We start from the raw sequence: 22,992 nt of genomic DNA on the forward strand, positions 1-22,992 counted from the left end.
AGTAAAAGCGTTTCAATTTTCTTGTATTTATTCAAAAACAATCGCTTGAAGGTTGGATTAAAACTAAGACTAAACAATTAGAAAAAACGTATTTCAGTTCTATTACCTTATAAATTAAAACATAGTCGGGTAGCTTATGAAACCGATTAATTCCGTGAATACTATTCAGTGATTCTGTATGGGTGGCGATGCTGGATGAATTTGGTCGAACAATAAATTAGTGGTAGAAATGATGGGTGCATACGAATAAATACGAATTGGGTGGGTGAGATTGACTGATTGAATTAATTGTTGATTGATTGATACAAGTGCTTGGGCTGCGGTGCCCTTAAGTAAACGGCCAATTAGTTTAAATACGTTAACTAGAGCTGCCTGAATCGCTAGGAACAATCATTGCTACTTATTAAGAACCAAAGAGGTGTGATTACAAGCTGATAACTAATGCTATAATTGAAGAAAACCATAAAGTAGTTGCTATAATTCGAATGCTTTACACGTGACTGCTATTCGAGGATAATAAGTGGAAAAATTAGTGTCTAAGCCGGCATTAGATACGATTGATTACCTGGACTACGAGCTAGATGGTGCTTAAACCTAAATTGTACATAATTGTAAATCGTATGACCTTTTGATACATCATATTTTCATCTTTTTTTTTTGTGTATTTTTTCTAAGCATATTTCTTTTCTTTTCACGCATCTTCGAAGGCATTTGATCTATCTAACTAACTAGATGAATTTCCGTCGTCAATCCAATAGCCTTTTGTCACCTTTCTGGTGGTAGGATCTTTAGTTCTCATTCTGCAATAACAAGCAAAGAAGAAGGAATGGGATTACTTAGGATGAGTTGGTATAACCAGGTGAGCACGGGGAATACTTACAAGTACGGGATACACGAAGGTCTCGGCGGTGTCCTTTCCGACGACGTTGCGGGCTATGCACTTGTAGTTGCCCATGTCCTCCCATTTGATCTCGGAGATCAGGAGATCGCCGTTGGGCAGCACCCTGTGGCGATGTCCCTGCACGATCTCCTTGTTATCGTTGTTCAGCCAGGTGATCTCGGCACGGGGACGGGCGTGCACGCGGCAGGGCAGCTGGATGTTGGAGCCCATCAGGTCCAGATGCGTCTTCTCGGTGTAGATGATGCGCGGCTTCTGGGCACCCGGATAGGTCTTCTCCGGCGTCAGGCGAGAGGAGCGTGGTGGATGCACCACTGTGCTGGCATAGATGGTCTTGGAGCCAGTGCGTCCCACACACGTGTAGGTGCGTGCCTCGCTCAGCACGTGGTCGATGATGTGCGACGATCGGACACGTACAATGGCACTGGGCGCCTCCTCGGCCACCTGATTGGAGTCCAGATCATCGAGCTCCGAGCGTGGCAGATGACCCACAACCCACTGGATTTTGGGCACCTGGGAGCCCATCATCTCGCAAACGATCTCGATGGTGGCTCCATCCGTCTGCTGCAGCTTGGTCGGCGGCGTTTTGATGAACTTGAGCCAATCGGCTTCGAAGGCTCGGTTGCGTGGCTTCTCCTCCTCCGCCTCGATGGAGTTGTCCACGTCGTTGCTATCGTCTACCAGGTCCACGGCTCTTCCGCGGACAGTGGCGATACTGCCGAACAGCAGCAGCGCTAAGGCGCACACATGTAAATTCATTTTCTGCAAGATCGATAGAGAGAAAAGCGAAATCGGAAGTGAGTTCAAAGTTCAAAAAGCGGCAGTCGTACGACTCTAATATAGGTTAATAAACCCCAGAGCAACGTGATGCGATTAGCTCGCGTTTCCAGCCAGTCATCCATCCCCACTTGGTCCCCCTCCCCCACCACTTATCACCTACTATTAATCAGGGGAGGTCTTCGGAGTCTATTTCCCCGATAAGAACGCAAGGCCTTCAGCCGGCGGACTCTAGAACATTACTAGCACTTGCGAAATGTGCTAATGGCTCTCGGAGTCTGGAATTCGGAATTCAGAATTCGGCATCCTTTTCCGACCCCTATGAGATCTTCGCCATTCAAAAGCGTATTTCACAATGACACGTCAACGGAAAGACAAAAAAAAAAAAAAAAAAAGAAGAATTGACAAACCGAAAATGATATAAGATTCTTGCGTGGGCCGAATCGAATCGAATCAGAGGCAGAAATCGAAAACGGAATGACTCGCGGTATGTGACGTCAATTTAAATTCGAATACTACAGCCTGATTCGAATTCACACTCACCTCACCCACACTCTTTAGACGCAGATCAAGGGCCAATGTGTGTCCATAGTCTAGACTGGACGAGCTGCGTGACCGATTAATTATTCAAATATGTAGTTTCGAGGGTATTATGTATGATTGTGTTGGTTTTAGTTTTGGTTTTGGTAGCCCCACAAAAAGTCATTCGCCAATCGCTGGCGAATGTTGCATCAGACGCTTTTTGCCCTTCGACGGTGATTTTTGTATTGCTGGGATTTTTCTACGAATTCAAATTTAAAAAAAAAAAAAAACGGAACACGGAACTGCGACAACAAATCACCTATAGCCTATTCACCTATTCACCTATCTATTGTTAACGCACATTACTCACCCTTTGATTTGATTTCTTTTTTCTCTTCCGGTAAAAAATGTTTGCAAATTTCTCCCCAACGTTGGACGATGATACGCGTTTATCAGGTCGGCTTATCGTTATGTTATGAACGAATTTATCAGCTCTATGTTGTGGTGGCTCCTGGTCTGGGCTTTCTGGTTGAAGTTGAGCAGCAGTTGGCTTAGCACTGACATAGGTCCGGCCCTGGATGCCGTCTTGGAGGTCGTGCAGCTCAGTGTTGGCGGAATCTTGGCTGCTTGCCGGTCTGTCTTGGGCAAGTATGGATCGTATTGAAACTGATGGATGCTGTGCTCGGGTGTTGCAGTTCAGGATCAGGATCAGGATCGTGTGATTGGGCGGTGGAAGTGTGTGTTAACTCAGGCGGCGTAGCGTATATCTAGCTGACGACTCTGGCACATTCGATCCTCGTGGCGGTATCAGTGCTCCTTGGATGTGGACGTGGACTTGGTCTGATACTTGCTGGTGGCTGTATGATTGGCGCGGCACTCGTTTGAATACGCACGGTTCATCGACATTACACTCGAATCAAGGTGTGTTGGTTTTTTTGGCTTAAAGGGGGTTTTGGGGGGATTGCTGCTGCGATTGCGGTTCACGGCGAATTAAGAAAGCGAGGATCACGGATCGGCTTAGTTCACTGCGGCTTCGAATCAGTTGGCTTCGGCGGCTCTCAAAAGTCGTGTTCAACAGCTGGAAACTGTAACAGAACTGAATTGGTGGCCGCAGCGCTGTTCCATTTATATGCGACGCCGGCTCACTCACACTCACACAATCACACTCGCACTCACACTCACACTTGCACTCATACTCACACTCAGACTCACACTCACATTCACACTCACTTGTGGCGCTCCCGGCTCTCTCAGATCGTCATTCTTTATGCGACCGCCGCACCGGGAAGGTGCGGAACAAAACAGACATAACCGGACGGGGGATTCGATTATCCGTCTCTGGATCTGGCTTTCCACCGCCTAATTGCGTCCACTGTCCAGAGTCGGTGGTCTGGAAACTGAGGTGTCACGGGAATAGCTCAATGAGTCCCTTGAGTTTCTTATACCATTTCACTTCAATATCCATGTGTAGACTTGCAGCTCGTAAGAACATGCAGCGGAGTTTGAGATCCTATGACTTTCTATCTCAGGTAAAATTTATGGTGTGTGGTATGATACCTAAATATAAAAGGTGCTAAATAGACTCCAAGCAATTTGGTGTTTCACACAGCTCCGTTAATATTCATGAATCATTTCGATGTGTAAAATATCTTATTAGTTTAGGTTACTGAATGAGCACTGTAGTTGTCGAAGCCATTAATTTCCACTGCATGGTTTAAATTCATTTTTACGAATTTATTTTGTAATCCATAACCAATCTCCCAATTAATAACCACCCATGAGAATCAGAACTTAAAGCCCGTTGACGTTGCGCACCGCATTCAAATGTCTGGCCAAGAACAGACCACTTCGTTTTTTTTTTCTTTTTTTGTATTTTGTGGCCCAGTCTTCAGAGTGGTTGGTTGGTTGGCTTGGAGATCGGATTGGCGCAGGAGGAGGTGCAGTGGCACTGACATGGTGCAAGGTTCCATTAGCCGAGACCGTGTCTGAGTTCGAGTACGATTCCGACTCCAAGTCACTGGCTTGTCCGGCCATCTGTCCAATCTGTCCGTGCGATCGCCTCATTGCAATCAAGTGTGAGTGCCAGTTTGTCTGCGGCGTTCGTTGGCTGAATGAGGAGCGATGGAGGAGGAGCGGCGGGTGGATAGGGAGGTACGATACCACAAGCTACACTGAGCGAAAGCATCTAAGACTTACGCTACAATAAGCAGCAATTTGATGCAAAATGAATTCTATGGATCTAGTCTCATTTCCCTTCAATTCACCCATTTCGATACATTTTTCTTTACAGATACACAATGGTTGTGCCCCCTTTTTTCAGTGCACTGCTGATTGGCTGCTCGTAAATGTAAGTGAACATCAGCGGACAGGGGGACGCGGTGGTCAGGGCAACGCGGTCCAAACTAGTCTGAGCTGGCGTTGCCGGCCGGGAGCTTGGAGCTTGGAGGTGCGAGCTCTGGAAACTGGCGGCCGCGGGCTGGGAAGCGGAGGTGCAGTTAAAATGGCAGACAGACTGGCAGCCACATCGCGTGTTCGCTTTCCGCTGTTGCCGGGCGGCAGCCGCTTGTGGTCAGGAGATGGCGGGGGGAAGCGGAGGAAGCGGAGGAAGGGGAGAGGTGTGGGGCTGATACTGAGGCACCGCGACTAGTTTCTTCCTTCGCTTTATCGACAAGCCACATCGACAACTAGATTCAATTCTACGAGTAATTTATTTATTGCACGTTACACAAATCGTCCGACCGCAGACGGGTCTCCCACCGCCTCACCGCCCAACTGAAAAGTACCCCCCTCCACGCCCATGTGTCAACCACTTTGCCGCCCCCCTTCCCCCCAAGCACTTGGCAGCGGCAACGAGCCAGCCACAAAGCGAAATTCAATTGAGAGAAAAATCTTGCAGGTGCTTGAAATTGTGTCTCGTGCCGCCGCCACCCCTTGGCCCGCCACCACCCCTCGAGCCACCAAGATCAGTGCCTCCTCCTGCTCTGCGTCCCCCTAGACACCTTCGAGTGCTGGCTGCTCCTCCGCCTGCTCCTCATCATCATCAGCAGCCTTGGACGGCACACCTCAAAGCGCTGGCAACGATATCGTAACGCTGACGTAAGGGGCACTGAATTGAAATGGCCTTTTAATGCGACTTGGGGAGCACTTTCTACAATAGGAGGCACTGTCGGCGGCGATCCGATCCGATCCGATACGATCCATTCCGTTCCGTTCCGATCCGATCCGATCCCCTCACGTAACATTCGCCAGTGACGCGGTCAGGGGTTGCACTTCCTAGATGAGAGGTGCGCACACACGGATGCAATTGAGCGGGTTCAAGCGGGGCAATCAGAAATAAAAATCGGATATTTCGAGTGTAAATTGAATTTGATAGCCCCCAATAAAGGCTGATGAAAGTGTGGCATTATATCACCGATATAACAACGGAGAAATCAATCAGCAGTCATGATTCACAAGTGGAAAAGAACTTGGGAATTATAAGCTATTAAAGTACAAGGAAGGGAAAATGTTTGACTCATTGCTACTCTTTTAAAAATGGTTTTCAAATGCTAACCTAATGTCTAAGTAAAGTTATCATAGCATACTTTTATGATTCTTAACCTTTGATATAAATATATTATATTATATATATCATATTATATATATTTCAGTGGCCCTCCCGAATGAGATCACCGTGCATTGGATTGGATTGGAATCGGAACCGTCTTAACTGCGGCTTGGCATACATATTCATGTGGCCATCGACTTGGGCGATCGTCACCGGCCGGCACCAATATCACCGATCTCCGTTTATCAACGCCCCTCCGATCTCGATCTCGATCTCAGGTGGACGGACGGCCGGCGTTGTCCAGCGGCATTGTCATCGAAGTCTTTCGTGCGAAGCGTAGATTTATAGGTTCCATTTCCTAGAAACGATCGATGTCTGGTTTTCACTCCGCACACCCAGCCACCTATGTTGTATACACCATGCCATACCGAAACCGTGTTGTATGTGGAGGGAGTGGTAGAGGCAGAGGTCGAGGTCTGGCCCCCCCGTCACTCTGTTTTATTTCAGTTATTTCTTTCCATAGAGCTGACTGAAAATCGTACGATTGTTTGCCGAGTTGATGGCTCAAATTATTGCATCATGACAATGGACGATCGGCGACTCGTGCATGTGCATGGGTAAGCCAAATTGGCCCGCTTCCGCTAATGGGTAATGGGTAATGGGTAATGGGTAATGGGTAATGGGTAAATCTATTCGTGAACCACCGCACCAAGCGGCACCACTCTGCATCTACATCTACATCTACGTCTACCACATCGCACCACTCGAACGGCCCGCATCGTTTGCACTTTTCTGCTAATTAACGTCGTGCCAGCGATAGCAACACCTCCAGAGCCGCAGAGATACAAAGCAGCAACACACCACCGGAACCAGTCGGTGGAAGGGGTGCACTGAGAGAAACGCAACGACACCAAGCATGCGTGGTCTATATGGGGCTGCATACCAAAGCTAATGCAAATCGAACTACTTTTAAGGATGATATGGAAGTATAGGTTGAAATGGCTGGGAACAAGTCCGAAAGTATGAACTTTTTTAATGTATCTAATGATTTTCCACAGCCTGATTGTGAATAGTGCACCAAAATGACCCGATTTCTTGCAGTGCAGTTCGGGAAGGGGTCGGGGAAACGGCCCATTCAAAGTGAGACGCTGGGACGGCGGGACGGACAGATAGAGCAGGAGACGGAGATATGAACCGAGACAGACCGAGAGTTCGGGGAAAAGATAGTGCAACATGCAACTGGCAACTGGCAAGACCAGTCGGCCAGATACATTCACAGATACAGATACACAGCTACAGCTACAGCTACAGCTACAGATACAGATACTGCTACAGGTACAGATACTGCTACAGGTACAGATACAGATGCATTCGGTGAATTGCAGGTTGTCGGTGTGACTGTAGCAGCCAGTGGAACTCTGGTGACGACGTGAGAAAATTCATGTTCATGCCACAAATTCTGTGCCGTTTTCACAGTGTTGTTTCTTACCCCTCCAACCCCTCGCCCGTTGCCTGCTGTCATTGATAGGGTCGGGCTTGAAACCGCCTAGCAACAGGCCAACTTCTCGGGCTCTAGGCCGACTTTTCGACTCGATCTCCTCCGGCTGTTTGCTAAAGATCGGTACAAAGGCAGAACGCCGCTATGAGCTCGTGTCGCCTTGGCAGCGCTATATGAAAGGTCAGTTCAGGGAATTGGTATCTGGAAAATGGACAATCGCAATCGGACAGCACGTCCGACCGAATAACTTCTGGGCCATGAATGCTATTTCGCCAGGTATTTGTTGTTTCCCTGAAAGTCAGCTTACAGCTTACAATACATTATTTCCTTTAGGAGCTAGCGATCGTCAAGATCTGTAAGTACGTTATTATAATCCAATGTCATTGTAACTGGTTCACCTTATATAAAGGCTTGAGTTAATGCAGCTGTATCCTGTCTATCCTTAGAAAACCTCTCTAGTACACAAAGCCAAGTGTTTGACCTATAGTTAATGCATGAAAGCAATAATGTTATTAGTGAGTTGCAATGAATCATGACAGTTTTGGCGGTGATTCCTCTTTGGAGGTGGGCAAATCACGGCAGAGTTGATTGGTCCGAATTGCTTGACCCGTAAACTTGAACTGAATGGTTCCTGATAAGCGCCCACTCCACTCGCCGATCTCTCCGCTGCTCTTGGGCAATGCCCGATTCTCTATAGCCGTTCTACATTATAACGAGATCGAGATCAAAATCGAGATCTCAACGCACACACACACACACGCACACACACTTCCCGCATGTGTGTGCAATGTAATGTAATGTTCGGTGTACAGTGTACAATGTGGCGAGCATAGCGAACAAATGGAATGGAAAATTTTTGAAACCGCATATCAAGTTTCTTCGCTTTATGTGAAATGTGGAAAATTTTACGACAAATCCGAATGAAATGTAATTATCGCTAATTGCTCAATGGCTGGGGGCAGTTAATGGCTGCACTGGGACTCTCGAAACTGAATACTAAAAGCTGAAATCTGAAAACTGAAAATTCAAATCTGGCGGCTTATCAGCGAAGGTGACGGAATTGAAAGCGGACTTCCTCGTCGCATATTCATGGCTTACAAATCAGCATTCGGCAATTGTAATATGTATCAATTAAGGAGCGCTATTAATGCCAGCACGGCTTCGGAGTAATGCGACTCTGTTGGATTCCTCGAATGCCACACATTTGGGTGCTCACATTTTGGGTCTCCGGTTACCCAGACGCGAGGTTATAGTACATATGTGCATACACATATACCTCTTCTGTTTGTTGTGCAAGAAAAGTAAAAATAATACAAAATCCAAGAGAGCGCTGTGATACTCCGGCTCTCGCCCAATTTGCGTTCCGATTGCATCAGCCATTTAAGCCGATCCGTAACCCCGCCCCTATACCGCTACCCCCATCCCCCGTCCATGACCACCGATGTCTGAGTACACTCTTCACCTCTTCACTGCAGCGCAAAGGTAAGCCGGGTTTTAGAGCATAACCCCGAGACCCGCTCACGATTGTCATGGAGGGAGGTAGACGGAGGCAGACCCCCGATGAGTCATTTCCATTCGCTCTTTGGGCAAATGAATACACTCGAACAGCAAACGGGCTGGGTCACACCAAAGAGCATCGAACTGGCGGCGAATTAGCATTGCCTACATGTCCAAATTCTGCGTAGTACTGTGCCATATAAGCCACCAGGTATTCGGAGTTATATTTCTCAGAAACATAAAACTATAGTGTGGGATTTTTGAGTACTATTTTACTATTGAGTACCAATTCACTTAATACGTTTTCATTGAGTGTTATAATATTAGTGGTATATGAACTAGATATTGTTAAAAGTAAAGTATTTGATTAATTTCACTGAATGTGTCTTCTTACACAGAAAGATACAATGAACTACAATGACTACGTTTCCGATATTAGAGGTATGAGTAGTAGAACGTGCCTTATGTGCCCAATCATCGGAACCCACCATAGACAGCTCTTATCTTCGTTATATTTCGTTCTAATTGTAATCATTCCATTATAATGAATTGGCTAAGGAAAACAACAACAGAAGGCACGAAAAAGAGGTTAACTTTTGGAAACCGAAGGCGTAATACCCTTACACCATATTTCGTGGTGTTTAGAAAACAGAACTAGGATAAAGTATTTGCTGTTCTATTACCCGAAAGTGAGTTCCTTTAATTAAAATTTAGATGGAAACCTTAGATATGGGGAGCTCTTACAAATACTGATAAGCAGGTGGGTTGTATTGCTGAGCGATTATAAAAAGATCTATTAGTAGCACCTGCGTTTTTAGGTTGTAAGTAATCGTATTAGCAGGAAATATACACCTGCTTATAAAAATGTATATGAATTTTATTTGCTTTCAGGGTAGCAGAAGTAGCATAGTCAAATGAAATCATCAGATCGAGAGATCCAAGCAAAAGACCTCCTAAACTGGCAGCATCCCCCCTTTTTTTTTGGATTGGGTTGGCTGATGACGTCTGATGACGTGTGGGGCGATGTTGTTCGCAACTGGAGCGTTGTTATCGTCGCCACCATCGACGCGCCAAGTTCAATAGAGCTTGAAAAACAATTATGAAAACAAAAACATGTATGTCGAAAAGGGGGCTCGTTGCCCACACACACACACACAGATGTACTTATATATATACACAGCGGTATGCAAGGGCATGGAAAAGAGGGGCGTGGCAGTGGTGGGGGGTATATCAACGAGGACGCGGCCGCCAATTAAAGATTCCTCCTAATTGTATTTTGAATGTGCGCCAGTGTGTGTGTGCGCAATTGATATATACATATATATATATCAGTATTCCAGCGATTCATCAGTGTGCAGCATAATTGAGTGCCCCGCTGTGTGGGTGTGTGTGTGTGTGTATGTGTAAGTGGATAAGCACACAGCATCAGTTGGGGGCTCGTCTCTCTCTCTTCTCTCACACATACACACACACACACACTCACTCATACTCACACAGATGGGGAGCAGGAACGGAGGCAGCAAAAGAGCCGAATGCGCTCTCTCTCTTATCGATCGCTTGCTAATTGGAATATTGCGAATAAAACTGCGATTGTGACGCATTTGAACTCGCGACTCTCCGCCCGGACCCCTCCCCTCCCCTCTCTCGCTCTCCATCACCCCCCTCCCACTTCGACACCCTACCCCCCTTCGCCCACAAACTAATTTCATTGCGAAAATGTCGAAGGCAACGATTTTTTTTTGCTTAGTCTTTTTTTTTTTATTCGCATTTAATAAAATTGCAATTTATTACAAAAGCGATCTGATTATTAATTGCTTGTGAATTGATTTCGATTCAGAATCGAACGATAGTGGTTCCCAGGGGCTGTTGCGAGGGATGTGGGCGGTGGTGGGGCAACTGCCTGCGTGACCAGCGCAACGTCAGGCTCAAAAAGCAAAAAAAAAAAAAAATTAACATGTAACCGATTCTGGTTGGAAGCCGGCTTTAAAAGTGCTTCCAAAGGTGCATGTGCACCAGCATGTGGATGTGGATGTGGATGTGGAGATGTTCAGCGGATCACGTAGCCAGCGCTCCACTTGGAAAACTTTAAACCTCAAACTAAAAACCAATCGGGAAGGTCTCGAGCTGACGCGCCACTCAATGTATAGTCACTTTTTTCTAAGCCAAGAAACTGACTCAGCAACCGGCGAAATGCAGATCGGATTAACCCATGGCCATTTGCATTTCCTTGTGCCATTTCTAACCATATCTTTCAAGGTATCAGCATATCTCCAATATCTGGAACAAAAGCTGCGTTTGCTACTCTGCTTGAATATTGCTAGATCAATGATACTTTACAAAGAGGTCAAAAATATCTGTCTTGCTATCTAAACTTTGTGCTTTTTATAAAGTTTTGCTAATAACAAAAAGAACATTCTAGTTTCTAGAACTACATACATGTGTTAAAGCTTCAGTCATTGTAAATGTATATTCGAGAATGCACTATGCACTGGTTACTTAAATGTAATGATGATTTGCTTAAATGTGCTTTCTAATTCATGAAATATTTATATTCAGCAGAACTAATGCATTTAGGCAATCAAAAGCAAAAACAGAGGGTTAAAATTGGCGCCTTTCAATAAGCAGATAATGAATGTAGACCAAACTGCACAAGTTCGCACAGTTCTCAATGACAAATACAAATTCCGGCCGAGGAGATGGAAAAACAAAAATCGGACAACGAATATTCATAATATTTTGCTTAAGTTTTGTTTGACAATTGGCATTCTTCTCACGCTCGATCGCCTCTGAGGACTTTGTTTACTCTGGGTTTCCAGCTCTTCGGCGAATATAAGCACATTTCTGCCCAAATAATGCACTTATCATTATGGCCCGGCTTTTGAGAAGCAAAACAACAACAGATCCGAATCCGAATCCGATATCAGGGTAACCTACAGACCAACTGGCGACTTCCTCATAATAACTAAGATCTCGTAGTGCCTTTTATGGCACTAGGCTGTTGCCTAGGGCGATAACAAATCATTTTTGTTGCACAATTAAAAATCACGAGTGTGCTAAATTAAAGATGAAATGTTTCAATTAAATCGTTTGAGAATTGACCCTTTCAACCCACGTCACATGCATCAAACATGAGAATACTGCTAATTTTTAGCACTTTCATACCGAAAAGTTGTGAATTGATGGCACGAGATCAAAAACTGGTATAAATGTATAATAGATGTACAACCGCTTAAAGCTCAATGTCGAGATACATTTCGATTGCTAGGCGATGAGTCAAACGGAGGAAGCTGCTCTACGAGTTATGTGAATGCTTTTGAACCCCGAACCCCAATTAAGTGGGCTATCTTTCCTCTTAAATCGTGGTTTCTAGGCGGCTTCATACAATATTATTGAGGAAGGTTTTCATTTCATATGCCGCTGTAGAGATTAGTCAGTTTTTGGTGGAATATTTTTTAATTGCAATCATTTAAATAAAATAGGAAAATGTGTCACAACATTGACATTTACTTGACATTTAAAGACCAAAATATGTAGGTTCCCCACTAATCAGAGAAATTAAATCATTTAATACTTGTCCTAAATCCCGCCATATGCTTATGTTAGTACACTTATTTAGCTATTGACCAGCATCCTACCTGCATATTTTTTGGTTTATTAGATGACTCGTTCACTCGAACCTTCGATGGCACTTTCACTAGAGTTCTAGAACTTTGGCTGGAGTTTCCGGTGGAAATGGAATGCGTTGAGGTGGGCTTTCGATTTCACTTGGATTAAAACAGTTATACTCTCGACACAATATATATGCGAATATATATGGTCGATTCTCGGTGGAGCTCCGTTCTGCTCGAGATGTGGCGAGTGATGATGGACTGTGTGGCGGAAGATTGAGCGTCCATGCTTTTATATCTGGCATCTGGCATGGGCATGGGTATGGGTATGGGCATGCCCGAACCGAACCAAAAATCAACAAGTGGGCGAACGCGGGACGAACGGACAAACGAACAAACGGACAAACGGACGCATGGACGAACGGACGAGCGAGCAAATTGGACTCTACAGGGGCTTTAATAACAGTTATGGCGTCGGCACTCTTCACAGATACGAAATACAGATACAGTATCTCAATCCGCATTCGTTTTCTGTATCTGTATCTGTGGCCGCTGCCTTCGTGTTCACGCTCGGGTTTCTTATATTTTTTCGTTAGCCCCAAAAAGGGGGTGGCCAACAGGGGATGGGATGGCTGTGGCTATGCCTGTGGCTCTGACTCTGAGTTACTTGTTGCTCCCCTTTGATTGATTGACTCGCAAAGAAAATTTCATGCAAATTTATTATTTTAAATCACATTTTTCTCATTAACATTCGCAGAAGATTGGATCGGCTGTGTTCGGATCGGACTGGAAATCAAATGAAATGAAATGAAATGCGTGCCCCAAATGCATATGAAAATCAGTACGGTTTTTTACAGTACACTCAAGCCCCTCGATCCCATAAATTACCATATGGCGGTGACTCTGGCAAGGATCCATAGATGTCAGTCAATTGCTTGAGGAGGTGCATTCTGAGGCCCACCAACATGGATGGAATCCGACTTTGGGCTGATAATTCTGGATTTGTGCAGGTCGCGATTTTAATTTGGCTTGGCGGGAATTAGTTCCATCTGCTTTCCGGTCAGACAGTCAATCATCATGGTTCTATGGATATATAAGTAGCAGGAGATACAGCTATAGTTATGGCTATGGCTATGACGATGACGATGCCGATGACGATGGCAGACCTGCTGCCTCCAGTCGGAGGTTCTGCATCAATTGCCGCGGTGTCCACTATTTGCATTCCAGAGCCCCGTACCAATTGCACAAAGATCCCGCCACAGACGAGGCTGCAATTGATTTTGGTGTGGCGTCAATTGAAATGCACTTCGGAGTCCAGGAGTCTGGGCACGGAGAAAAAATCCAGCCAAAATTGGTAATCCGCTTCAGCACAATGGAGCTTATGTCTACAAAAATAACGCTCTTGAGGTGCACGAGAATAATTGGAGCCAATTAGAGCTTTATGGGCCTTGGTTGCTCCTTCTTTTTTATGTGGAATATACCACAAAAATCCGGAAAAATATCTAAGTACGCGCAGAGAAAAAAAAAAACTTTAAAATAATGCCTCATCAATGTTTTGTTTGGCAAAAAAACTCTTATCTATGCGATTCGTCACCATGTGGTGATATTTCCAAGGTATACAAATATTTTAATTAAATTAGTACCACACATATAGTCAAATTTATAATGGTGTCTTATCTGCGACAGCAGTTGACATATTTAAATAATACATCAGTTTAATATTGAAATATATAGAACAATTCTTAAGTTAAAATGCATTTCTTTTTCTACTTGCTCATTTTAACAATCAATTTTAAGTGTAAGGATTTATTTTTTTGGCATTGGTTAAGTTTACTAAAATAATGCAATTAAATAATGTCACGTATTTGATGTGTATCTTAAATCTGATAACTGCAGAAAACCAATATTCTGAGCCATTTTTCACTGTGTGGGCCTACGTGCTCCAAGTGGCCTGCCACCGTTATATTCAAATGAAGTGGAGCTCACGCAATCACGGCAACAGACAGACGGGGAAAGCCAGCATGGTGACCACCAGCTCGGTCATTATCTGGTAGGGAACCACATGATGATGGCCTGGTGGCGGGACCTTGCCACCGCAGCTGGAAATACCAGTGGAAATGGTCACCTAGCAACAGAGCCTGCCACGCCCAATTTAAAACGGCCCATCGCCCGTTGAGTGGCAGTGAGCACCACCCAGTCATCCAACCACCCAACGACCCAGTCACTTGACAAGCCAATCACCCAACCACCCATTGATTTCAATATAAATATCCGTATATATCTATTGGTCCTCGAGTAGCCGCCCACGCAGTCGCGGAGCCAATTTGGCCATCAGTCAATAGGGCTTCATTTGAATTGCCAGCTTGTCTCCAATTGACGATGGGCCACCTCATGGCGGGTCGAGCCCACGCTAGGACCTCGCCGGGACCTCGCCAGGACCTGCCCCTCAGCCCCGCCCACGCTGTGGACTACGAGTATGTGGCCACATCCATCTAGCCATCTATGTGGCCACATCCCACATCCATATCCATCCATCTGCAATCAGTCGGCAGCATGGCGTAATTAAACCCGCCGCTGTCACAGTTGTCGTCTCGTGGCATTTGACATTTCCGCCTCGCGTTTATTGGCAACATTGTTCACTTAATCATCCCACATTTACCATATTTATTAGCATCATCGATGCACGCCTGTCTGTCCGCATGGATACATGGAATGGGGAGCCGTGGAAAATCCCTGGATGTGACACACACTCCAAGGGAAATTGTGTTCAACAAGTGGCCGATTTGTGGAAAGACCCCTAATTTACTGTGGTCCGTATTTTCATCAGAAGTCGAAATGAGAATATATTATGAAAGTAACCAGTTTAATTTTAATTGAATCTAATCTAGAACTTTTCTTTTGTAGTCGTGGAAAATCACTGGAAAATTAGAGATCACAAAGACTTTTAAATTGGTTTTGATTGTATCTGTTGAAATGCATTGGAAATATCTGGCATTTGAAGGATTCAAGAAACATCTGTAGAATCCGAAAAATCCCGGACATAAAACATTCTATTAATTAACTTTTCTGGGAAATGTTGTAGCTGTTCTTATGATGCAATATTACTTACAATTACATGACCCGATCATTATCGCAATAGTAAAATCCCAAAAAATGTGATTAGGACTGTAAAAGTCCCTTAGGAAAGTGACACAATAAAAAGTAAATTAATTTTTTTAACTCCCTATTTAATAGAATATTTAGTTATATTTATATACAAATTTATGGTTATCGACAGCAGGAATATTGTAAAAATCATTTAATTTATATTAGTTGCATTTTTTAAACTTGCTTCAGAGCTTGACGTATATGAGTAGATGACCGCTGCAGTTTATTAATAAAATTTATTGTTGACCTTCATATTCTGATTAGAGTCTGTGCAATCTATTAATTGACCATTTAATGTCCACATATTATAGCAATTGCTTGATAAGACTCGCAAGTAATCAAAGCAAATGTTAAATATTTAATTCTAAATTAAACCAGTTACTTAACCACATGCACCTGGATATGCCTGGTTATACAAATTTGTGAGTTTTTCGTTGAATTTTTGTTGGGCTTATGAAATACTGCATATATTTTTACGGTGTAATAGCCTGTTGCCAATCAAAAACCATTTAATGTTTAACACTTGATAAGGTTGCCCCTGGAGGTATACCATAAATAAAACTAAATTAACTAGAAGGCAAATAAAAAGCAAGTTAGCCCCGATAAGCAGGCAAATATGTGAAACTTTTAAGGCATATTTTCTTTTTATAGGGATTAAGTAGTTATGTAGGAAAGCAATAATTTGCTGCTAAATAAGTAGATTGAGTCGAGAAAATATATAAATATAATTTTTTATAAAAAGTGGATCGCCCGAACAGGGACTTGAACCCTGGACCCTTGGATTAAAAGTCCAATGCTCTACCGACTGAGCTATCCGGGCTGTGCTTTGAACGCTGAAGGACCTGTATTTAAAGGCATGATCTCATGGGTTGCTTATCGCCGGGTTTCACTGTAGACACAAAGCAAGTGGTTCGCGCACACGTGTAGCCTACGGATTGCTTTATTTATTGAGCCCAGATAAGCAGGCAATTCTTTGCAGTTCTCGGAATTAAGTACTCGTATTTTAAGGCATGATGTCATGTGTTGTCTGTAGGCGGCATCTACTGTAGATAGTAGCTAAGTGCTTCGAGCATTCGCCTAATCTAAAGCTTTAGATTATTTAGCACCCAAATGAGCTTTAAACAGCTGAGTACAAAAGCATGCTGAAAAGCTTTAGCCATCTTTCAAGGTTGAACAATTAATACACCCATCCGAAAACTACAGTGCAACCTGTTGCGTTTTCGCGATTTTATTACCACATAAAAACTGGTTTTTAGCCACGTACACTCAGATTTTTATGGCTGGCGGGCGAAATAACAATTGCCACATTTTCTGAGGCCTGACATTTTTTTAAATTAGTACAGTTGAAAGAAGTGGTCATGTAAAGCTATTAATACTTTAAAAAAAATGTTTGATTTATTTGTGTTTAAAATCAGTTGTTATGATCGCTTTCACTGACGAATTTCCCCATACTCGATTTGTTTTCCTTGATAGTCAGTCGAAATGTTTGGAAGTCCCACACAGTGCCGTACGAACATCTTCGGCATATTTTTAAATTTCTGTATTATTTTCTAAATTTGAAATAGCCAAAATTTTCGCCAGTGTGGCCGGTTTGATAACGACCAATCGAAAGCTCTTTTCCGCCAGTCTTCAATCGGTTGTGGGCATTTGCAGTCCGCTTTTTGTAACGCAGGTTGAGAGATCGAAGATCATCCAGCTGTTGCGATGAACCGTCGCCTTCCCGGAACCATCAGCCAGTGCCAGAGGCTTCTCCTAGCCACCCACAACCATGCTCCAACGGCCTTCTCCTCCAGATTCCTGTCCACATCTAGTGTGAACCGCGAGCGGCAAGAGTAAGTTTGTTTTAATCGCTGTGAAAGTTTATGCCATTTTTCGCATATCTATCTATATCTACCATTGAATTATTATGTTTATATCGCTTAGAAAGTAAGCGCTATACTAATAATATAGCTTAATAATAATAACTGGCGATAACGAAGAGCTAACTGGTGGGCCATGGTTCGATGGCCCTGATGGAGGGTGTGGTCACACGACTACACTAATCTCCCTTGAGGATTCTGTCATTATGTATTCCAACAATTAAGTAAACCCTGTTTTATTTCCAGATGCCAAGTGTTGGTCGTGGGCGGTGGCACCGGTGGGTGTGCCATGGCCGCCAAGTTGTCCTCTCGCTTGGGCAGCGACAAGGTGGTCGTCCTGGAACCGGAAGATGTGAGTCAGTCCAAAGGCAGTTTGACAAATCCATTTTGACATAGCCCGGTGATTCCCCATAGAAACATTACTACCAACCCATGTTCACCCTGATTGGAGGGGGTATGAAGAGATTGGATCAGAGTCACCGGCAAATGGCTGACGTGCTGCCCAAAAAGGCCAAGTGGGTGAAGGAGAAGGCGCTGGAGTTCGATCCGGATAATAATACGGTTAGCACCTCTGGTGGCAAGACCATCAAGTACGACTTTCTGATCATCGCCACCGGATTGCAACTCAATTATGAAAAGGTGCGTTAAGGTAATACAATATTTTATAGTTGATAATAAAGAGTTATTATCCCATAGATACCTGGACTGGTGGAGGCCCTGGAGACCCCCGGCAGTAATGTTTGCTCCATCTACTCGCCCAAGTACGTGGATCAGGTGTACGAGTGTCTGCGCAGGACCACCAAAGGAAATGCTGTATTCACCTTTCCCAATTGTCCCATCAAGTGTGCAGGTGCACCACAGAAAATCGCCTACATATCAGACCACTACTTTAGAAAGGTGTGCTCCATATGACTTATAGGATATCTATCGGAAAACTACATTTATTTGCATTCCTTTTCAGATGGGTCGTCGCGACAACGTCAATATCATCTACAACACATCGCTTCCCGTGATTTTTGGAGTTAAGCATTATGCAGAGGCGCTGATGAAACTGATCAAGAGGAGAAATATCACGCTAAATGTCCAAAGAAATCTCGTTGAGGTCAGACATGGCGATAATATAGCCGTGTTCGAAGATCTGGCAAATCCTGGAGTGCACTATGAGGAAACGGTAAGAACGTAAGAATTCAATACACATAGTTCTATATTCTTGAACTATTTCTTTGGTAAGGAACATATAAATTAGGTTAGCTTACTCTTAAAGTCTAAAGAATGCTAGCAGCTTAAAGAAACCTAAGACACCAAGGTTAAGGTAATAGAGATAAACAAATGTTCTGGGAAAAGTAAAGTTAGGTTGTCCAAGGTCCGGTTTCTCAGCAGAAAATATAGTGAAGTAAAGTCACATGGAATCGAATTGCAAAATGTGAGAACTGAAGGCCATGTGGTGTTAATAAGTTTAAATAACCGTATATACATACATAGGTATAATATCTAAACCCCCCTTCCTTAGTACTCCATGCTGCATGTGACTCCCCCGATGAGCGCTCCGGATGTGGTGGCCAACTGCAAGAAGCTGGTGACACCCACTGGCTTTGTGGACGTCGACCAGATGACGCTGCAGCACAACAAGTACAGCAACGTGTTCTCCATCGGAGATTCGGCGTCCAGTCCCAACTCGAAGACTGCCGCAGCGGCAGGTAAGTTCAAGTTGAATTCCGTTGGGGATCCTGATCCTGAATATTTAATGATTCTGGAATATCTTTCGCTTACAGCTGCCCAGTCACCGGTTGTGTTTAGGAACGTGATGGCGGCGATCGAGGGCAAGGCGCCAACGGATATCTACGATGGCTACTCGTCCTGCCCCATCGTCACCGGCTACAGCTCCTGCATTCTGGCGGAGTTTGACTACAACCTCACCCCCGTGGAGACCTTCCCATTGGACCAGTCTAAGGAGCGGTACTCCATGTTCTTCATGAAGAAGGAGCTGATGCCTCTGCTCTACTGGAAGCTCATGATGAACGGGTATTGGAACGGACCAGCACTTATGAGGAAAATGTTTTCAGTTCTAAAGTTTAATAAAAAGTAATTGGGACCTCAAATGAATATTTTTTTATTTTAAAGAAGTTTTTGGCATCATCATTTGCATATTCAATTTATAAATTCGTTTAAGATCCAGTATCTTTTAATTTGTGAACCTATTCAAATGGCAAGCACTGTACACACCCTCGGTATTTAGTATTTAGTATATGTCGGAACAAGATCTGGTATTTACAGCGTTAATCAGTTTCAAAAGTTCGGTCACTCTAAAACCAAGCGTGGCGTCGCTTGGCGCTGTAAATTTGAAGGTAACGAACTAAAAGAGAGATCGATTTGAGCACCAAAACAAGAAGAATACCACCTCACGTTTATAAAATTCGTGACAAAAGCAAGCTGACAACATGAAGGCAGTGTAAGTGATATGACAGTCCGCAAAAGCTCAACTCCATCAACGAGAATAACTATTTGCAGACCGAGGACGCCAATGCGCGTCGTCCCGAAAACTCCGCGGATGCAACAAACAGTGGAGAAACAGCGACGAGACACCTCCGACAAGGCCAGGGATCCAGTGAACGTGTTCTGCCGGGTGCGGCCCCTTCAATCCGACGGAGATCTCACCTCCCTGAGAGTCAAGAACTCCACTACGATCGCCCTGAATCCGCAGGATCAGCTGCTGCAGCACCACAAGCCACATAACGCAAACCAGCGTGAGATTCAGTACATTTTCAAGCACGTTTTCCAGCCGGATGCCACGCAGCAGGATGTGTACGCATCGGTGGCCCAGCCACTGGTGGAGAACCTCCTGAAAGGGCGAAACAGTCTGCTTTTCACCTACGGAGTGACTGGCAGTGGAAAAACGTACACTATGACAGGAAACCTGCGGCACCGCGGCATTATGCCGCGCTGCCTGGACGTGCTCTTTCGCACCATTTCAGATTACCAGGCCAAGAAGTTCGTCTTCAAGCCGGACAAGCTTAATGGCTTCGAGATTCTGTCCGAAGAGGATGCGCTTTTGGAGCGGCAGCACGAGATGAACCAGCGATTTGCTGGCGCAGGAAGGTTTGCCTTCAGGCACAAGGACTCAGATCCAGAAATAGCATCTCAGGCCTCAGTAGAGCCAATCCCACTGCTCGGTTTGGATGAGGATAACATGTACTCGGTGTTTGTCACCTATATTGAGATTTACAATAATAGTGTTTACGACCTCCTGGAGGACTCGGGTATACAGAAGTAAGTATTCATATCTGGACTTTACATTTGCAAAAATCTAATTGAATTCGTAATCCACACAGGACTTTGCAGAGCAAAATCATTCGTGAAGATGCCAACCGTCACATGTTCGTCCACGGCGTTACAGAAGTGGAGGTGAAGACAGTGGAGGAGGCCCTCGAGGTCTTTCAAATGGGCCAGAAGCGCAAACGCATGGGGCACACTGTTCTGAATGCTGAATCTAGTAGAAGTCACTCGGTGTTCAATATACGCTTGGTGCAAGCGCCCACTGATAGCCAGGGTGAGAATGTTGTTCAGGACCGTCAAAACATCACAGTGAGTCAACTGTCCCTGGTGGATCTGGCGGGCAGTGAGCGCTCCTCACGGACCAAAAACACCGGCGTACGACTTCGTGAAGCGGGCAACATCAATAACTCGCTGATGACGCTGCGCACGTGCCTGGAATATCTGCGCGAGAACCAACTTTCAGCGAGCAATGGATTGGCACCCAAGAAGGTGCCCTATCGAGACTCCAAGATTACACATATGTTTAAGAACTACTTCGATGGCGAAGGACAGGTGTCTATGATTGTGTGCATCAATCCAAGAATTGAGGACTATGATGAGAATATGGTAAATTATTTTCTTAACCGCTATGTACTCTTGTCTCTAAAATGTATTTATCCCATTTAGCAAGTAATGAAATTCGCCGAGATGACGCAGGAGGTGCAAATTGCTCGGGCGACTCCTATGAAGCAAGATTTGGGTCTGACTCCTGGGCGTCGCAAAGCCAACAAGCTTTTCAAGATTGCTATTAACAATCTGAACGAGCTGGGCATTCCTGAGGCCAAGGATTTGGAGGTGGACGTGGGTTTGGTGTACAGTTTGGGCCCCGATTTTCCTGCTTACGAAATGGATAGTCCCGAAGCAGAGATCAAAATCCGCGAGCTAATGCACTATCTGGAGCAGCGTATAGAAAAGCGAAAGAAGCTGCGTGCCAATTTAGACATAAAATGTAGGTCGTCACCTTTTTAATCTTATTAAGGCAAATTGACATATTTTTTCCATTACCTTAGGTGACAGCTTTCGGCAGATGCTGATGAACCTTGAGCGCGACAATCTGCAGTTGCGCACAGAGTTGGCTTCCTTGAAGGCTGTCTACAAGCAGGAGCGCGATCGCAGCGCTGCCCTGGAGAAGAAGGTTCGCATCCACGAGAGCTCTATTGACGTGCTTAACAACACGCTAAGCAAGCAAGAACGGCAGATTGAAGAGCTGACTTTTAAACTGAACGAGAAGGAGAACATGCTCACCCAGAAGGAGCACGAGAAGGAAAAGCAAAAGAAAAAGTTCAGCTCCAAGCTGGCCGTTGAGTCGGACAAAAACAAACGGGAGTTTGAGCTAAAGCTGCGTGAACAGCGTGCTAAATTACAGGAACGTATGCGAATCAAGGATGAAAAGCTGCGATTGGTATCCAACATTCTGCAGTCCGAAGATCTGCCCAGTTTGCCGCGCTCACAGAGCTCCGAAAATATACTTAACGAAAAAGATCGCGGTGCATATACGGTACGCACGGAGGTGTCTTCGGTGCCAGCAACAAGAACAGATATATACGCGACCCCTCGTCATGTAAGTGAATGATTCATCCATGAATATTTAAATATGTTTTAATAATTTTATATCGCAACAGGGGGCTGCAGCGGCCAACAATCGGCATAGACGCTCTCGATCCGCCGGCGACAAGTGGCTGGAGCATCGGGCAGCAAATCCTGTTCCCCTCGGAACCATCATGCAGCCGTATCTGAAGAATCGTAAATCGGTGACGAAACTAACCGACATGAAGGAGCTAACTGCCCACGGGACGACCAAGTACTGTCTCGTCTCGCAGGATGCGGATACGGATGGCGATGTTGAGACCAAGCTGTATAAGGGCAATGTTATCCCCACTTGTGGCGGCGGTGCCCAAGTGGTGTTCAACGATGTGGAGTGCCTCAAGCAGAAGTCGCCGGTTCACTCGCCCACGCGAAAGCGACCCAGCAATGGCAACATTTCAGCTCTGGGCGGCGGTGCAGTGCCCAGCACGGTCACCTCGGCCCAGGACGTGGCCTCCCGCTGCAATCTCGGCATCGAGGGACACAGCAGCAAGAAGTCGAAGATCTAAAAATGACAGCGTGAAATTTTCAAAGTCAATTACCCATTTAGTTCATAGTTATTTAGTTTCAATAACTTAAATTTAAGTTTATTACTCACCCATTATGGTTTTTGGAGTTGAATCGCATTGAAGTGATTTGTTTGATTAAAGAAAAGTTAATCTGTATAAATAATCCCGTAAATGAATTCGCAACCCCTCGCAAATAGAAATGTTTCCTGCTCAAAATAGCCGGTACCCAGAGGG

The 22,992-nt window shown here is 44.8% G+C and overlaps 4 protein-coding genes and 1 non-coding gene across 5 annotated transcripts; 2 read left to right on the forward strand and 3 right to left on the reverse strand.

Moving 5' to 3' along the window:
- Positions 1-10: 10 nt before the first annotated feature.
- On the reverse strand, positions 11-12,603 carry LOC120449653 (neural/ectodermal development factor IMP-L2). The gene is made up of 3 exons (XM_039632250.2): positions 12,375-12,603; positions 881-1,660; positions 11-800 (listed from the first exon to the last, which is right to left on the reverse strand). The coding sequence occupies exons 1-3, from the start codon at positions 12,378-12,380 to the stop codon at positions 789-791; spliced, it is 798 nt and encodes a 265-aa protein (XP_039488184.1). The 5' UTR covers positions 12,381-12,603; the 3' UTR covers positions 11-788.
- On the reverse strand, positions 2,666-2,761 carry LOC120449659. Its single transcript, XM_039632255.2, has one exon. It carries the CDS (start codon positions 2,759-2,761, stop codon positions 2,666-2,668), a length of 96 nt encoding a protein of 31 aa, XP_039488189.1.
- A 3,638-nt stretch (positions 12,604-16,241) lies between the features above and the next one.
- Positions 16,242-16,314, reverse strand: Trnak-uuu. Its single transcript has one exon. It is a non-coding gene; the product is annotated as a tRNA-Lys (tRNA).
- A 651-nt stretch (positions 16,315-16,965) lies between these two features.
- LOC120449607 (sulfide:quinone oxidoreductase, mitochondrial) lies at positions 16,966-19,452 on the forward strand. The gene is made up of 7 exons (XM_039632175.2): positions 16,966-17,326; positions 17,600-17,705; positions 17,768-17,992; positions 18,050-18,250; positions 18,315-18,524; positions 18,864-19,050; positions 19,126-19,452. Exons 1-7 carry the CDS (start codon positions 17,199-17,201, stop codon positions 19,437-19,439), a joined length of 1,371 nt encoding a protein of 456 aa, XP_039488109.1. The 5' UTR covers positions 16,966-17,198; the 3' UTR covers positions 19,440-19,452.
- A 197-nt stretch (positions 19,453-19,649) lies between these two features.
- LOC120450169 (kinesin-like protein KIF23) lies at positions 19,650-22,921 on the forward strand. Its single transcript, XM_039633017.2, has 6 exons — positions 19,650-19,802; positions 19,862-20,620; positions 20,683-21,232; positions 21,293-21,614; positions 21,676-22,226; positions 22,288-22,921. The coding sequence occupies exons 1-6, from the start codon at positions 19,792-19,794 to the stop codon at positions 22,756-22,758; spliced, it is 2,664 nt and encodes an 887-aa protein (XP_039488951.1). The 5' UTR covers positions 19,650-19,791; the 3' UTR covers positions 22,759-22,921.
- Positions 22,922-22,992: the final 71 nt, after the last annotated feature.

The sequence above is a fragment of the Drosophila santomea genome, chromosome 3L (genome assembly GCF_016746245.2).
Source record: "Drosophila santomea strain STO CAGO 1482 chromosome 3L, Prin_Dsan_1.1, whole genome shotgun sequence".
Taxonomy (NCBI): Eukaryota; Metazoa; Arthropoda; class Insecta; order Diptera; family Drosophilidae; genus Drosophila; species Drosophila santomea.

What these genes read in the sequence shown, in the direction of transcription:
- LOC120449659 (XM_039632255.2), bottom strand. Translation starts at nt 2,761, where the DNA reads ATGTCAGTGCTAAGCCAACTGCTGCTCAACTTCAACCAGAAAGCCCAG.
- LOC120449607 (XM_039632175.2), top strand. Translation starts at nt 17,199, where the DNA reads ATGAACCGTCGCCTTCCCGGAACCATCAGCCAGTGCCAGAGGCTTCTC. An exon ending in GTGAACCGCGAGCGGCAAGA is followed by an intron (nt 17,327 to 17,599) that starts GTAAGTTTGTTT and finishes TTTTATTTCCAG; the next exon opens with ATGCCAAGTGTTGGTCGTGG. An exon ending in CAGACCACTACTTTAGAAAG is followed by an intron (nt 18,251 to 18,314) that starts GTGTGCTCCATA and finishes ATTCCTTTTCAG; the next exon opens with ATGGGTCGTCGCGACAACGT.
- LOC120450169 (XM_039633017.2), top strand. An exon ending in GAGGACTCGGGTATACAGAA is followed by an intron (nt 20,621 to 20,682) that starts GTAAGTATTCAT and finishes TAATCCACACAG; the next exon opens with GACTTTGCAGAGCAAAATCA. An exon ending in TGCCAATTTAGACATAAAAT is followed by an intron (nt 21,615 to 21,675) that starts GTAGGTCGTCAC and finishes CCATTACCTTAG; the next exon opens with GTGACAGCTTTCGGCAGATG.